The 15,568-nt window shown below is 40.8% G+C and overlaps 1 protein-coding gene across 2 annotated transcripts in view; it reads left to right on the forward strand.

The window, feature by feature from the left end:
* septin12 (septin 12) overlaps nt 1–13,044 on the forward strand; it is a 67,808-nt gene extending 54,764 nt beyond the window's left edge. For both annotated transcript variants that reach the window (XM_070847569.1, XM_070847570.1), the window contains 7 exons: nt 4,241–4,322; nt 5,735–5,872; nt 6,949–7,066; nt 7,274–7,369; nt 8,007–8,103; nt 9,084–9,135; nt 9,633–13,044. In XM_070847569.1, the coding sequence (XP_070703670.1) occupies nt 4,241–4,322; nt 5,735–5,872; nt 6,949–7,066; nt 7,274–7,369; nt 8,007–8,103; nt 9,084–9,135; nt 9,633–9,798 (749 nt within the window). In that variant the 3' untranslated portion in view covers nt 9,799–13,044. The remainder of the gene's footprint in view (nt 1–4,240; nt 4,323–5,734; nt 5,873–6,948; nt 7,067–7,273; nt 7,370–8,006; nt 8,104–9,083; nt 9,136–9,632) is intronic.
* The last annotated feature ends 2,524 nt before the right edge of the window (nt 13,045–15,568 follow it).

Below are 15,568 nucleotides of genomic sequence, written 5' to 3' on the forward strand. Positions count from 1 at the left end.
CAGGACCATCAGAATGAAACTGGACCACAGATGTGTGTTTGTCTTTAGATGTGTTAGCCCAAGTGAAACCGAACAGAAAATTTTGTCAGAGAATTTATTAAAGGTCAAACACAATATGGTCCTTCTGCTATATTTTGTACAGAGTGTGGTTATTCTCGTTAATTTGTTAGTTAAGACTGTTAAGTCTTAAGTTAAGACTGCCTTTTCACAGTCGCACCGCTCACTCAGACCTTTGCAGAGAGTCTTAACAGTTACCACCACTGCAGTCTGAGAGGCGTTCACAGTCTCATGGCCTCTGGCTACCAGCTCTCGTCTCTGTAAAAATTCTTAAGGTGGAAACTTCCCAGAAGCTTCGACATCTTTAGTTACTAACTCCTCAGCGTTTCCCAAAACCCAGTGTGCTGTCTGAGACCATGTCATCTGAGGCCTCACTGCCCATAAATCCAGTAGAATTTGGGAAGTGAAAAGCAGTTGCACAACACTGACCCTCCAGCAACTGTAAAGCAAGTTAGAAACCCTGTAGAAGGAGGGGGGGGGGGGTGAGAGTGAGTGAGTGAGTGAGTGAGAGAGAGAGAGGTAGAGAATAGGTCCATACCTTAATTAACTTTAATATGTATCTTGGTAACCCAGTCACAAGTGGACAGCAAGTACAGGTGTGGATGTGCCACAGATGCATTAAGGACACATTGGTCAGACCACATTATTTGGTGCTGTGGGACACGTATGGCCTCATCCTGTGTGTACGCACACGTCCTGGGCCACATTGAAGGACCACTTACTTCACTGACGTCCTCTGCATAGGCTGATATCAAGGTCATTTTAATTACCTTACTGACACCCACGTCTCTGCTGTTCAGATGCCTGCTCACCAAAACTTTGCTCCGCACTCCTTCATAGTAGTTAACATTATGGATATGATTCGGAGTGTGATATTAGAATCCAGAGAATAATGTTAAATGGGACATGTTGCTGGAACATTATCACTCCAAGCACAGCGCTTCACCAAGCAGGGAAGTGAGCATGGAGGTGGGCATGGAGTGACGTACTTAGAGCTGTCCACTTGGGATCGGATCACCTAAGATGCATGTGAATGGCAGGTTTGTAGCCTTCACATTGACGCCCATCTCACACAGTGAAGGTGTTGTGGCCATCAGAATGGACCTGTACTCTTTCTTCACTGCTGGTTCACTGCTAACTGGGCCATTACTGCATCTCCTAATCACTTCTAACAACTATTTCTATAACCCATTTTAGACGTGCACCCTTTTAAGTTTCACACAATTTATGTCTACATGGTCACCTTCAAGTCATGATGGTAGTTGTAACGCTTCTGTATCACTTTCAACAAAGCACAAGTACAAGTACCACTGACAGGTTTTCAACCATGAGTTGTGCATAAAGTTGAACAGAGAGCCCCCTTGAACTTTTCCACATTTTGTCACGTTACGACCACAAACATAAATATATTTTATTGGAATTTTATGTGAAAGACCAACACAAAGTGGCACACAATTGTGAAGTAGAAAGAAAATTATACATGATTAAAATTTTTTTTTACAAATAAAAAACTGAAAAGTGCGGTGTGCAAAAGTATTCAGCCCCCTTTTCTCTGAGTGCAACCAATTGCCTTCAGAAGTTGCCTGATGATTGCTGAATGATCGAATGTTGACCTAATGACTAAATAGAGTCCACCTGTGTGTAATCTAATCTCAGTACAAATACAACTGTTCTTTGACAGCCACAGAGGTTTGTTAAGAGAATATTGGGGAGCAAACAGCATCATGATGTCCAAGGAACACACCAGACAGGTCAGGGATAAGGTTGTGGAGAAGTTTAAAGCAGGGTTAGGCTATAAAAAGATTTCCCAAGCTTTGAACATCTCACGGAGCACTGTTCAATCCATCATCCGGAAATGGAAATTGTATGGCACAACTGCAAACCTACCAAGACACGGCCGTCCACCTAAACTTACAGGCCGAACAAGGAGAGCCCTGATCAGAGATGCAGCCAAGAGGCCCATGGTGACTCTAGACAAACTGCAGAGATCCACAGCTCAGGTGGGGGAATCTGTCCACAGGACAACTATTAGTCGTGCACTGCACAAATCTGGCCATTGTTAAAAGAAAACCATAAGAAGTCCCGTTTGCAGTTTGCCAGAAGCCATGTGGGAGACACAGCAAACGTGGAAGAAGGTGCTCTGGTCAGATGAGACCAAAATTGAACTTTTTGGCCTAAATGCAAAACGCTATGTGTGGCAGAAAACTAACACTGCACATCACTCTGAACACACCATCCCCATTGTCAAACATGGTGGCGGCAGCATCATGCTCTGGGGGTGCTTCTCCTCAGCAGGGACAGGGAAGATGGTCAGAGTTGATGGGAAGATGGATGGAGCCAAATACAGGGCAATCTTGGAAGAAAACCTGTTGGAGTCTGCAAAAGACTTGAGACTGGGGTGGAGGTTCACCTTCCAGCAGGACAATGACCCTAAACATAAAGCCAGGGCTACAATGGAATAGTTTAAAACAAAACATATTCATGTGTTAGAATGGCCCAGTCAAAGTCCAGACCTAAATCCAATCGAGAATCTGTGGCAAGATCTGAAAACTGCCGTTCACAAACGCTCTCCATCTAATCTGACTGAGCTTGAGCTGTTTTGCAAAGAAGAATGGGCAAAAATTTCAGTCTCTCGATGTGCAAAGCTGGTAGAGACATACCCCAAAAGATTTGCATCTGTAATTGCAGCAAAAAGTGGTTCCACAAAGTATTGTCTCAGGAGGGCTGAATACTTTTGCACACCGTACTTTTCAGTTTTTTATTTGTAAAGAAAATTTTAAATCATGTATAATTTTCTTTCTACTTCACAATTGTGTGCCACTTTGTGTTGGTCTTTCACATAAAATTCCAATAAAATATATTTATGTTTGTGGTCGTAACGTGACAAAATGTGGAATAGTTCAAGGGGGCTGAATACTTTTGCAAGCCACTGTATGCAAAATGGGAAAGTAAATCTGCAAAGCATCAAGGTTTATCATTTAGTCACTTATGGTGCTTTGCCTTGTGCTGAACTGGATTTGAACTCTGATGGAGGAAAGAACTATAAATGCACGACGTACGTCTTCAGTGAGACGGATGCTTTTTCTCTGACTTTTAGTGCCTTGTGAATAAGGTTTGTTTCCTATTGTTGTACAATAAGATTTTAAATCTTCAACCCATCCATGTTTTGTGTATTATGTCATACAATTGCAGAAAATCTCTCACCACAAAGGACACACATGCATGCACATGCATGGGGGTGACATTCCTGCCGGTGGTTTCACAAGGTTTCAAAATGCTCACAACTAAACACTGCTCAACCATGTATTACATCATAATAATGACATGTTCAGTTTATGAGTGTTGCACTATGGAGTGAACTATTCAGTCACATTGTGTTCACAACACAAAGATCACTATTGCACACTAATCAACTGTACATAAGTTGATTATGATGAAATGCACAGTCCATTATTTTGACTTATATCATGGAATAAGGCCACTGTAATAACTGTAAATGTTTAACTCAGCTACTGGACACAGCAGCTAACCAGCATTTTGGCAATCTCACATATTTCCTACATGAAATGTTACTTTCTGGGTAGTTCGTCCTCTCTGGCTGAAAGTGTGTGAACCAGTGAAACTAGTGGCTCTACAGGTCTGTTACCTGGCTGACTGTTCTAGGCAGCCGCAAAGTGTTACTTCAGTGCACGTTAGTGAAAATCTTAATGATTAGTTTCCAGATGTTTGCTCTCATGCTTCCGCTCAGAGGAGATTCCTGTGTGCTTACTCAACAATGGCAATGGGCTCAAATGATAGTCTTTACTCTGCTGCTCTGCTTTCCTCAAACATCCACACGTTGCACTGAACACATGACTGTTCAGTGAAGGTATGACTTTGATCTCATCATCACACAGATACACGCACATTTGCCTTACTTACTATGGCTACCTGGATTTACTGCTCCTGAGGCCTGTCCCAACCCTCATGCTAAAAAAAAAAGCTAAAATCAAGACTTAATTCATGCGAAAACTCCAGTGTGCGATTTCATTTTCTACTATGGTTGCACATTTATGGCTGCAGATTTAACATTTCAGCATGAGGATTTAGTTGGATTGCCTGGTAACTGTAAACCATGCGGCCATGACAGAGACCTTTGTGGCAGCGCCTATTAACCCTTCCCTCTCTGTCCTACTCTGTCTAGTGATTGAGGAGAAGGGGGTGAAGATGAAGCTGACAGTGGTGGACACTCCAGGATTTGGAGACCAGATCAACAATGAGAACTGGTGAGTAGAAGGAAGGTGGAAACAAGAGAGGACAGCTGGGTGGAGGCAGAGAGGAGCTATCCAGAACTGGCTCACTTAGTATTTGCATTGCCCAAACGTTAGTGATACATGACACAAAGTAATCATATTCAATTTGTGACATATTTGTGCCTCTCAGAGAGTCTCCTGATATAGGTTAATATAACCAACCTATATTACATAATATAGGTTGTTGAGTATGCTTGCACCCACATGATAATAAGAATAATAAGAATTGCTTGAATTCTAATGTCAGAGACCTACTTATAATAGACAAAATTCAAACTGGAGTATATATAGTTTTTATATATTTACAGCGCTGTGCAAAAGTCTATAAAAGCAGGTGTGAAGAAACACTGTAAAGTCAGAATGCTTTGATGCTGTATTGAGGACAAAGTGTGCTCACACCAAATATTGATTTGATTTAGATTTTTCTTCTGTTCGCTCACTTTACATTTTGTAAATTGATAAAAATTAAACAATTAAATCTTATATTTTTGAAAGAATTCTTACTTCACAGCTTTTCTTCATACCTGCCTAAAACCTTTGCGCAGCGCTGTATATTATATATATATTTGGTGTCATATACAAGTGAAATCATCATCAACAGCCTCATTTCTTTCTTTATTTTGGAGGATTTCTGCCTGAAGTCTGGTCTGCAGACAACAAACGCTCACCGCAGATTTGGTTGTCTTGTATGTTACTTGTCATCAACTAAAAGGACAGTATATATAATGTCTTGTTCTTTTCACCAAGTATGGATAGATTATCTCAAACAGTCTTAAAGCTGAAAGTGACCAAATTACAACCTCCATTACATTTTAAATCCCAAAAATCTGAGCACAAAATCTTGTCCTAATACTGAGTGAATAAAGATCACTGTATAAAATGTACATCAAATAGAAATATTAGATGTATTGTGCATGATTTTGCACACATTTACTCCTAATTCAGTTTCACATGTATATATAACTGGAAACTGGAAAAGGATCTTAATTACTATTAAAAACACAATGAACATCAATGAGCCACTCAGGTGCAGTGGGGGACATGTTCCCTCATTACCATGAACTCACACACTGTAGTTTATTTTGACATAATCCCACCTACAGTGTCCTGCTGCAATAAAAGCTCTCTAGAGCACCAGATGTGGATTAATCCACCGCTGAAAATAGATCCCAGAAAACAACAGTTTCAAGCTGTTTTGGGAAATTATGGGGAAGTATGAAGTAAGAAAATATGAGTCATGTAATTATAATTATGTATTATATAATAACACATCGTTGGTCTTGGTCTTGTAAGAACAATACAGAATATTGCCAACATTATCGTTTGAAGACATGACCAGACTACTCCAGTCACCCACCGTCTCTTCTCTGCTGCTCTGTGTCTAGCTGGGAACCCATAGTGGAGTACGTCAACGAGCAGTATGAGAAATACCTGAGAGAGGAGCTGCATGTCAACCGCAAGAGGAGAATACCTGACAGCAGAGTCCACTGCTGCATCTACTTCCTCCCTGCCACCGGACACAGGTCGGTGCTCGTTCACTGCAAGGCTCAGCATCACACTCCTGCACCAACGCAAAGCTTATCTTTATTTATTCTTAATTCATTGATCTCTATCCAAAAAGCCATGTTGCATTTTCTTGTCTCTGTCTCTCTGTATTTCATTCACAAAATGTGTAGCATCATAAGCACTTAACACATTTCACTGGACAGTGCCTTCAAATCTTTCTCTCATTATTTGTATTGATGTCAATACTGTTAACTTCCAGTTTGACTCTAAATGTGATACGCACACACACACACACACACACACACTACTTTACACACGCTGCTTTAGCCTGCAGTCTGGGTTTACTGCCCACCACCAACGGACACGGTGACGTTACACGGTGACGTTTCAAAGCAAGTTGAAGACGCATTCAGTCTTGAGGTCCCTGTCAGTCAAGCAAACATGCTCAACAATATTTTTTTCTACTTAGACATTAATTTTCCTTAATGGAACAATGATTTTTCTAATTGCTGTTAAGAAACACTACTGAGACATTAATTGAGTGTCAGATTTCACGCGTTGCAATGTACATGATGATGCTTTAATTGTATTCCCCACAGTGACTGTGTTTACATATTTTACATACTTAATTTCTTTTGTGAGTAACGGTGGGCTACACTCGTACTTATAGAAAGTGTGTCATTAATGTGTCATTACTGCATAGGAGACTACCGCTGTGCAATCACCCTCATTCATTTAGAGCTGCAATTGTGTCGAAGAGAAGTTCTGCAGTTAGTGAACATAGTGGCTGTAAGCACAGCATAAACCTTGACACAGAAGTAAAAGTCCACTTTAAGAGTCTACAGCCATGCTAGCAGTGTTGTATGGCACAGCAGGCTTTAATAACGAATATAACATGATGTGGAAAATGTTAATACTAATACTAATGCAATATTGCAAATTCAAAAGAACGTTCACACCAGCGGCAGCCATCTTGCGTTATGAAAACACCTTAATGATGCTCCTCATGTGCAGCATATCAAACCCGTCCCATATTAGAAAAAGGGCCAGGTCAGCTGGAAATCTGTCCAAACTGAACTGTCTTTGTTACCAGGTTACGCCCCATCGATATTGAGTTCATGAAGAGGTTGGGGAAGATAGTGAGCATCGTACCTGTCATTGCCAAAGCCGACACACTCACCATTGAGGAAAGACAGGACTTCAAAGAGAGGGTGATGGAACACACACAACCTAAGTTTACTTTTGACAAATCACGCTGTTTTCCTTCCAGATGATGTTCTGAACAAAAGCTTGTTTCTTGTTCGAGGACATCTTCACCACACCACCTGACATCATACATATGTCTTAACAATTTGCCTTCAGTGTAAACCAATTAACCTGACCCGTTTGACCTGTATTTAACCTTTGACCTTTGACAGATAAGGCAAGACTTAGCAGCCAATGGGATTCGTGTTTACCCCCAGAAAGAGTATGATGAGGATCCAGAGGAACAGATCCTCAACGACAGGATCCGGGTAACCACCACTTCTCCATTTAGTCATAAGAATAGATTTTTTCCTCTATCACTCTTCAGTATACTAGATGTACAGTTGATTGTGTGAATCTTAAGTGACAGCTGTCACAGAAGTGCAATCAAGCTAGGGCTGTGCAATATGACCAAACTCTCATTTCCCAATATGGGTCATTTCATATTCAGATTACAAGTTTATATAAAATGACCACATGGAAAGACGTATTTGGAATTATATAGTCAACAAATGTAAGGTACTCACTTATATTTAATTTGACATATATGAAATATTAATGTATGAAATATAAAAAGGTAAATAGAAAACACTTTTGAGTGTCGTGATGACGCCTCTTCTCTGTACAAGCTCCTCCTTTTGTCTTGGCTGGTTGGTGTCCTCCTCCCCTCACTCTCCTCCATGTTTGTTTGTGTTGTCTGTCATCATTGTCACACCAAAAATATCGTCATATCGCACAGCCCTGAAGTGTTTAGGTTCATACAGCCCTTACATAAGCTCACTGTTTTTACTGGGCAGAGATAAGCATCGGCAGTCATGTTTTCACATCAAGCTGTACATTCTCATGAACGAATCATCCTTCAAACGAGGCTCACTGAGACATGCTCGTACTGTATTGTGTGTCCAGGAAAGCATTCCCTTTGCTGTGGTGGGAACAGACAAGGAGCACCAGGTGAATGGAAACAAGGTGCTGGGCCGTAAAACAAAGTGGGGAATCATTGAAGGTGAGACACCACTTTAACATCAGTGTAACCTGAACCGCATCTGGTATCGCCATTGACTTGTTACAGCTGCAGCTGTGTACCTTTTTGAGTAGGCTGCAACGATGGCTATAGCAGCTGCTAGACTACGACCTTATATTACTCCTTTTCTTTTTCAATGGCATTTCTACCTATGTACCATTTAAAATGCATGATTACAAAAAGTTGACAGAAGTCGTCCTCTTTACTTCACTGCTACACATGTGACTGACAGAGCAGCCACGGGCACTGCTGGTCCCTCTACCAAGTGTCAGCCACTTCCTTTCAGTCTCTTTCTGCTCTCTGTGCTCACCAACCCTAACCATCACCTATTTAACACAGCCGCATTCTAACTGTTAGATATAGGTGTTCCCAGTATAGTATAAGCTACTGTGCTGTGCTCACATTTATAATGCAGAAGTCAGCTAACAATAATCATCATGCATCATGTTAAATGACAGCAGCTCTGCTGTGTAGACACAGCTGGGCCGGTTTATGTCATAGTTTCATGAAAGCTCCATTTTGGGGGGGAGAAAAATGCCATTTTAGTCTGGAACAGGAAGAAAACAATGTTTTAATGGCTTCACGCGTGCATGCTCTTTACCTCTATATCCTATATCCCTCTTTTGCCTTCACATCCTGCATTGCTCATCCTAAATCTGTTGCATTTATCAACAGATCTAAATTACAACTTGTATAATATAAATCACAGGATGTCAAGGCTGATATGCTGTCATTAAAATAAGACTGATTACAGGATGCTGATGGTAATGACTGCTAAATGTTTCACATGGGCACATACTCAAGATGCTGCTTCTCTTAAAAGACATGTTGTGAACACCTTTTACCTTTGTATCTGTAAAACTAATTTTGTCAAACTATTCCAATTGTTATCCCACAGTCTTTATTTATTTATTTGTGTGTAAAAAAAACAAAGTAAATGAACTTTTCTTCTCTTTTCACAGTTGAAAATGTGGCACATTGTGAGTTTGCTAATCTGAGAGATCTACTTATCAGGTGAGTTTGACTGTGCTGCTGCACTTGGTTCATCATAAAAGAGATTCTAAAGTCTCTCTCTTCTCTAAAAGTCATGGCTATACACACACACACACACACACACACACACACGCATGTTTCGCTATCTTTGTGCGACTTCCCATAGACACAATATATCCCTATCCCTGACCCTGACCCTAACCTCATCAATCACCAAACTAATGTTTTACACACTCTGCTGTTCACTTTTGTGAGGAATTCTTGTCAGCCTTTTCCCAAAAGATTTGTATTTCTCCAAAATGTTTTTCATTCTTCATACAACTGTTTTTGTCAGTTTTCCCAAGGTTTGACCATTTGTATGGTTCATCATGTTAAGACAACAGACAGAGCTGACGACATCTTTAGATGGGTTTTTGCTTGCTACCTTATCCACATGGATCTTTATAAAATGGTTTTAATTAGATTTATTAGATGTCATTATATGAATATCAAGTGTCTGTTTATGTTCTTTTGCAAAGGTCTCACCTCCAGGACCTGAAAGACGTGACGCACAATATCCACTATGAGACCTACCGCGTACGGCGGCTCAACGAGAGCAACATGAACTTCAGTGAACAGGGACTGTCCACCTGGCTGCTGGAGAATGGAACTACTGAGAAAAGTGAATCAGAGAGCCACCTCTGATGTCATCATCAGTGTCCGACCCCCCCCCACCCCCTGCACCTGCCAGAGGAATACTGATGCTCCTCATCCAATCAGAATGAGAGATGGGGAAAAGAGAGCTTTTTTTTCCCACATAAAAAATGAGATGGAAAAATGATTTTTTTTAAAAAATAGTTTTTCCTTTTTTTCATTATGGGACAAGCTAGTGGATTGTTTTTAAGTGAAAATGTCTATTTGAGTTTTTACATTAAGACATAAGAAATGCATCAAATATGGATATATTTTTTGAATGTGAGCTCATATATATTTTCTGGAAGGATGGTGACATATACAGGGCAGGCAAGAGCTGGTAGCACAGCATATGAAAGGAAGTGTAAATCATATATGTCCCAATGATATCTAAGCATCCTGGTATCTGCTATGTAAATGGTATGATTATGACCAAAAGTATGTGGACAGCCAAGGCCTCATTGCCCAGCATCGCTGTTGGACCTCACTAATGTGGTTTTATGGGAGCAATGGAAGCTTTTATAGCTGCATATTACCGGCCGTGGTGTCAGCACCACACATCCAGCTACCACATATAGGTGGAATGTTCGAGTGACCTCTGCAGGTGTCCAAAAACAATTGGTAGTGTAATGTATCTTGCCATTCTTGCTTAGGCTAAATGTGTTCCTAAGGAGAAACCCGTCGTGTTGTTGCTTGAGAAAAAGTTTGGAATTAAATAGAAGAAACAGCAATGGACATGAAGCAGCAACCAAAACAGTTACAGCATGTAAAGCAGGTAAATTAAGCCCTGCTGAAAAAACTTCAACTAACACAAATGTGAGCCTGCTGCTGTGCCAAGTGCTGCCCTGTTCATTTTGACCATATCTGTTTCTAGTCGTACTCTTGTCCTCAAACCCTGAAAGAATCGAGTCGGCCAACTTGCTGTGGAGAGGTAGATGATGTGCAGTTTAGCTTAAGTTTCTTTTTTATGAAAAGATGGCTGCCTTTTATACTTCTGACCTGAATTAATAGCGAATATAACTTAATGGGAGAATAAAGTAACTGATTAGACTGTAGGAATTGGGAGGACATGCTGTATTAGATCATTCATTCTGCTGAGTTTCAATATTTCCTAGCCTTTTTTTCCCATTCAGCTCCCTGTATGTCCACACTTACATGTTTAAAATTGAAGATGCTATTTACGTTATTAGGCACACACGTATGTTTAAGATACTTAAGTCTGCAGTTCACATGTAAGTGCCAAACCAACAGTAAAAAGCTTAATTTGAAAAAAGAGTAGCTACACCCAGAAAATGTTTGAGAGTAATTGACTTTGATTGATTACCTGACACTGTTAAAATTTATCATAATGTCATGATAATGTGCTTCAAAATCTTGCTCACTACTCCACCCAGTGGATAAAATGAGCAGAAGGCATTCGTTTTGAGAGGTTTATGTCAACAAGAGAAACTCCTGACTTTACCAGTATTAATGGTCAACTCAACACTCCATCATTTAGGAAGGAGAAACCGTGTTGCACTGACCTTAATGGGTTCACAGGTTCTTATCTGCTGCGTTCTGAACAGGCCAGACATGGTTCATGTGATCACCCCCAACTCTGTGTGGAACAGTGCGCTGAGAAGTGAAGTGTAGTGCGCAGAGTGTGTTATTCTGTAAATAACAAATTAATGATGGGTCACAAACATCGGTGTGAACATGGCCTTGTCACTTCACGATCAACCACTGAGAGCTTTCATTCATCTCATGTATACTCTGTAATGATTGGACTTGTGCTGTATTGTGTGTAATGGCCACCTGTTTTCTGTCTGCCATCATTAGTTTACAGAGTTAAGTATTAACTGAGGCTCTTTTTTCCTTATTGTGCTTGAGTGACAGTTTGCATGATATTCATTTAGTAATTTCTCATCTTCAGTTTCTGTTTTTGTTATTCAGATATTCCAAAGATCATTGTAAAAATTTGTTTTTATCCAAGGAAAGCTTTGTAAGCATGCTTTCAGTGCTTTACCACATACATTCACAGTGGCTGCCAGCTGGTGACCACCCACCAGTTGGAGCTGGATTGTGTGTATAAGGTATCGACGGCCTGTGCCTTGGCTTTGCCATAATGCTTAATGAAAATAATACCATTTTCCATGCTGGCTTCATGATAGACATTTTAAACACAGGGACACAGCTTGTCCACTTAAATCAGCAAAATATCAAAAACCAGTAGTGCCCAACTCTGTGGACCATGGAGCATTTGCAACCAAGCCATAAGAAATCTGGCAAATTGACAGTGAGTGTAGCCAAGGCATTGCATTCACCCAGCTGCAAATGGTCAGTAAACAGGAAACAAAGCAAATATAGAAATAGCTGTGGGTCTCAGGTTGGGTTTGGGTCTCTAATTTGACAGCGCAGTTGGTTTTGGTCAGGACAGGTTTTAAAGGTGCGAATATAGGCTTGGTTCAGGTCTTAGTTTTAGGCTCATACACCGTGTGTTTCTATCACTGTTCCAATAAGCTAGCTATCATAACTGTAGACACTGCAAGAACTTGGGAGTTCCTCCAGGGGAAGTAGGTCAGAATAAGGCGTGAGGCATATGTTCTATTATGTTTTAAATAAGTCTGACATTTATTCTAATAATGATGCTGCCTCAGCAGCTCAGTGGAAGTTAGCCATCATTCATTTTATTATTTACACCTGAGCTTGGCATGAGCTTTTCATGGGAGGAGAAGACTGCACTGGAGTACTGGATTTGAATTTTACATATTGGCTGGTGAAATGTTAAACAGCTGTCAATGTAAAAATGGCAAAGTATGCTCAGCTGTCTTTCCATGGATAAATGAAGATTGAAATATATTTTTAGAGAAGCTGAATATGTGCAGACTCCTTTCTGCTTAATTAAAAATGGTCTTGATTGAGAGTAAGGCCCATGTTAATACGTTAGCATACAGTACAGCGTGAGATGATAGTGGAAACGTAGTGAAAAAATGCTAACACTTGAGCATAATCAGGCTTCGTCTTGGTCTCGTCTCACTTGATTATGTCCACAGTGACACCAAAACCTCCACAATTGCGTTTCACTCTCATTCTAATCACAGCATGTCAGAATTTCAGTGTTACTGCCCTCTCTGTATCCTGAACCTCCATGTCAGCCTCCCACCCCTGTGTCTTATACTCAGCATGTACTAACAGTTCCCGTATGATTTTGTTTTTATAGTATTAATGATACACATGTTAACACTGTTGATTAACAATTAAATACTTGTCACCTTCTTAGTCCTGTGTGAAGTCATTGTAACAAACCGACTGATTCAGGTCACCCTATGGTCTTTTACAACGACGGCTGTAGTACCAATTAAATCTTTATGCTGAGTCCCCATACCACCAGGGGCCTCCTTGTTCACTGTGTGTCATCTAGGATTTCACAATAAAGTTGTTCTTTATGCCACAAGTGTTAGTGGAGTTGCCTCCTCTGTTATGTAGGTTTTGGCAATTTAATTAATTTCAAATCCATAGGAAATTTTCATTTTCAGGGATGCTCCTGCATTATTACATAACCTTGTGGCTCTGACTCACTAAATTAAAATCTAGTTTTAAGACCTTAATTATTCATATTGTGCTCACTTCCGAAAAGGCTGTGTTTAATTAACTAAAATGGCCAAAAACTAACTGACACACAGAAAACCTGGGTCCAGTGGTATTACACAAGCATGGCAGTAGTGGGTAGTGCAGGCTTGGACTTTAATGAAGGTGCTGTAATACTTTATGGGAACTTGGTACATGGCACATACACAATGCACAGAGTGCAGTATGTGTGAGGTCTCCCAACATTTTGCCTCAGGGGAACAAATATTTGACAAAGGGGTACACATGTACTGCACTCTTTGCATTTCCAGACAGTAAGGTGACTCACAAGAGACAGATCAAGAGAAGAAATGTCAAACTCAAGAGTCTGAGATACCCTAACTTTTTACCTCTGTATATCCGTACATTCACTATTATGCAACTCAATAGCATCCTCCACTAGATTCTTCCTGCCCACTAGTTTCAAACCCCAGACATCTAGGTTATTTTTTCAAACTTTGAAAAGCTCCCTCCTGAGTCACAAAAAGCATACAGCCAAATGAATTGCATTCCTTGTAAAGAGCAAATTCGACCTCAGGTATAAAGACTTTGTAGTGCCCCTTTAACAAGAGAATTGAGACATTTGAGAGTACACCACCTTTAACTTGTCTAAACATATACATTCTTCAAGTGGTATAGTTCTCTGAACTATAATCCAGGATTGCAGGCAAAATCTGAGTAGACTGAATAAACTGCTCTGTTCTAAGTGCAACTTATTGTTAATGTCATGGTGGAGCAGCTGCTCAGGCACCCACAGTGGCAGGTGTCAGAAGCACGGGCGTGGTAGTGGGGGGGAAAGTGGACCTGACTACCCAGGGCCTGAGTAGGGAGAGGGGCCCATGAAAATCCTGATATATTTTTTTTTTTTGTGATGTTTTCATTTCAAATGAATTGGGCGTGCAAATTAATTGGTGTCATAATTTATTTCAAATATATTGATAACATCAACAACATCAACTGAGAGAATGAACTTTATGTCAAAGTCCTCCCAACATATTGGACATTCTGGGGGCCCCCTCTTGGAGGCGCAAAATGGTTTAGTCCGCCCGACAGAGACCGGCGACAAGTGTAACGTCAGTGAGTCCAGACTGAATGACCTGGGGGTTAGACATGATGCTGCCCAAGGAGCACAAGTCGGGGTATCAGAAGAGGAAAGAAAAAGAAAGAAGGCAGAATGAGGGGAGGCAGTGGCAGCTGTTGACTGCTTTCTTTCCCAAAGGTGAACCGAGTTTGCTTGTTATGCAAAGTCCAATTAAAGTTAACGATGTTTGTATGCTCACGTGAAGTCTTTAGCTTACCTAGTTGCCAACCAGGCTGCTTGCGGCTGTACGTATAAAGACAGTTATGGGCCAGAAACAAACAGTGGCGCTGGAGCAGCAGGAGCAGCAGTGGCCAGTCCTGGAGGCTCTTCTGAAGATGAGGCTCAGGCTGAGATTAGAGATGAGCAAAGACAAGGTGAGATCGTTGTTCAAGTATTCAAGGGCGAGCTCCCCCCCGACCCCCCCTTACGTTGGTATGTTGGTTCGCGAGGGAGAGACAGAGAGACAGAGAGAGAGAGAGGGAGAGAGAGAGAGAAACCATCACAACACTTGACACATTATAAATCAATATCTGATTTTTTTATTTTTATATTATTTTTTCTCTTTATCTTTAGTTGTCATAGTAATAGGCTCCACTAGGATGGGGCCCACTGACATTGAGAGTGTACAGGGCCCAGAATTTGGTGCTACGCCCCTGGTCAGAAGACAATATAGTTAGTAAAGGCAAGCAAGTTTTATTTGTAAACCATGTTATATTAAAAGCAAACTCAACATGCATATGCAAACATCCACCCCACAGACCAGTGGTGGGCCGCCAGGGCCAGCAAGGCCTTCTCTGCTGGCCTAAACTCAGAATCACTGATTTGAATATTTTCCCATTAATCTTTTTAGATTATTCCTAATAGTCTATGCTCTTCATTTCATAGCGTGTCTCTGTGTCTCTGGGCTGGGGTGCTTCCAGCAGTGTATGTCTATATTAGAGCTTTTATCCAATCATATTTCAGCCATCATGTGTTGCCAGGGTCAAAGAAAGGCTGAGGCCTTCAGAATCAAAAGTGCAGGCGCCCATAGTTTAAAATACATCGCAATGAAACTGTTGCTTTAACCAATCAGATTTCGAGTTGGTGACCCCAGGG

The sequence above is a fragment of the Pempheris klunzingeri genome, chromosome 17 (genome assembly GCF_042242105.1).
Source record: "Pempheris klunzingeri isolate RE-2024b chromosome 17, fPemKlu1.hap1, whole genome shotgun sequence".
Classification (NCBI taxonomy): Eukaryota; Metazoa; Chordata; class Actinopteri; order Acropomatiformes; family Pempheridae; genus Pempheris; species Pempheris klunzingeri.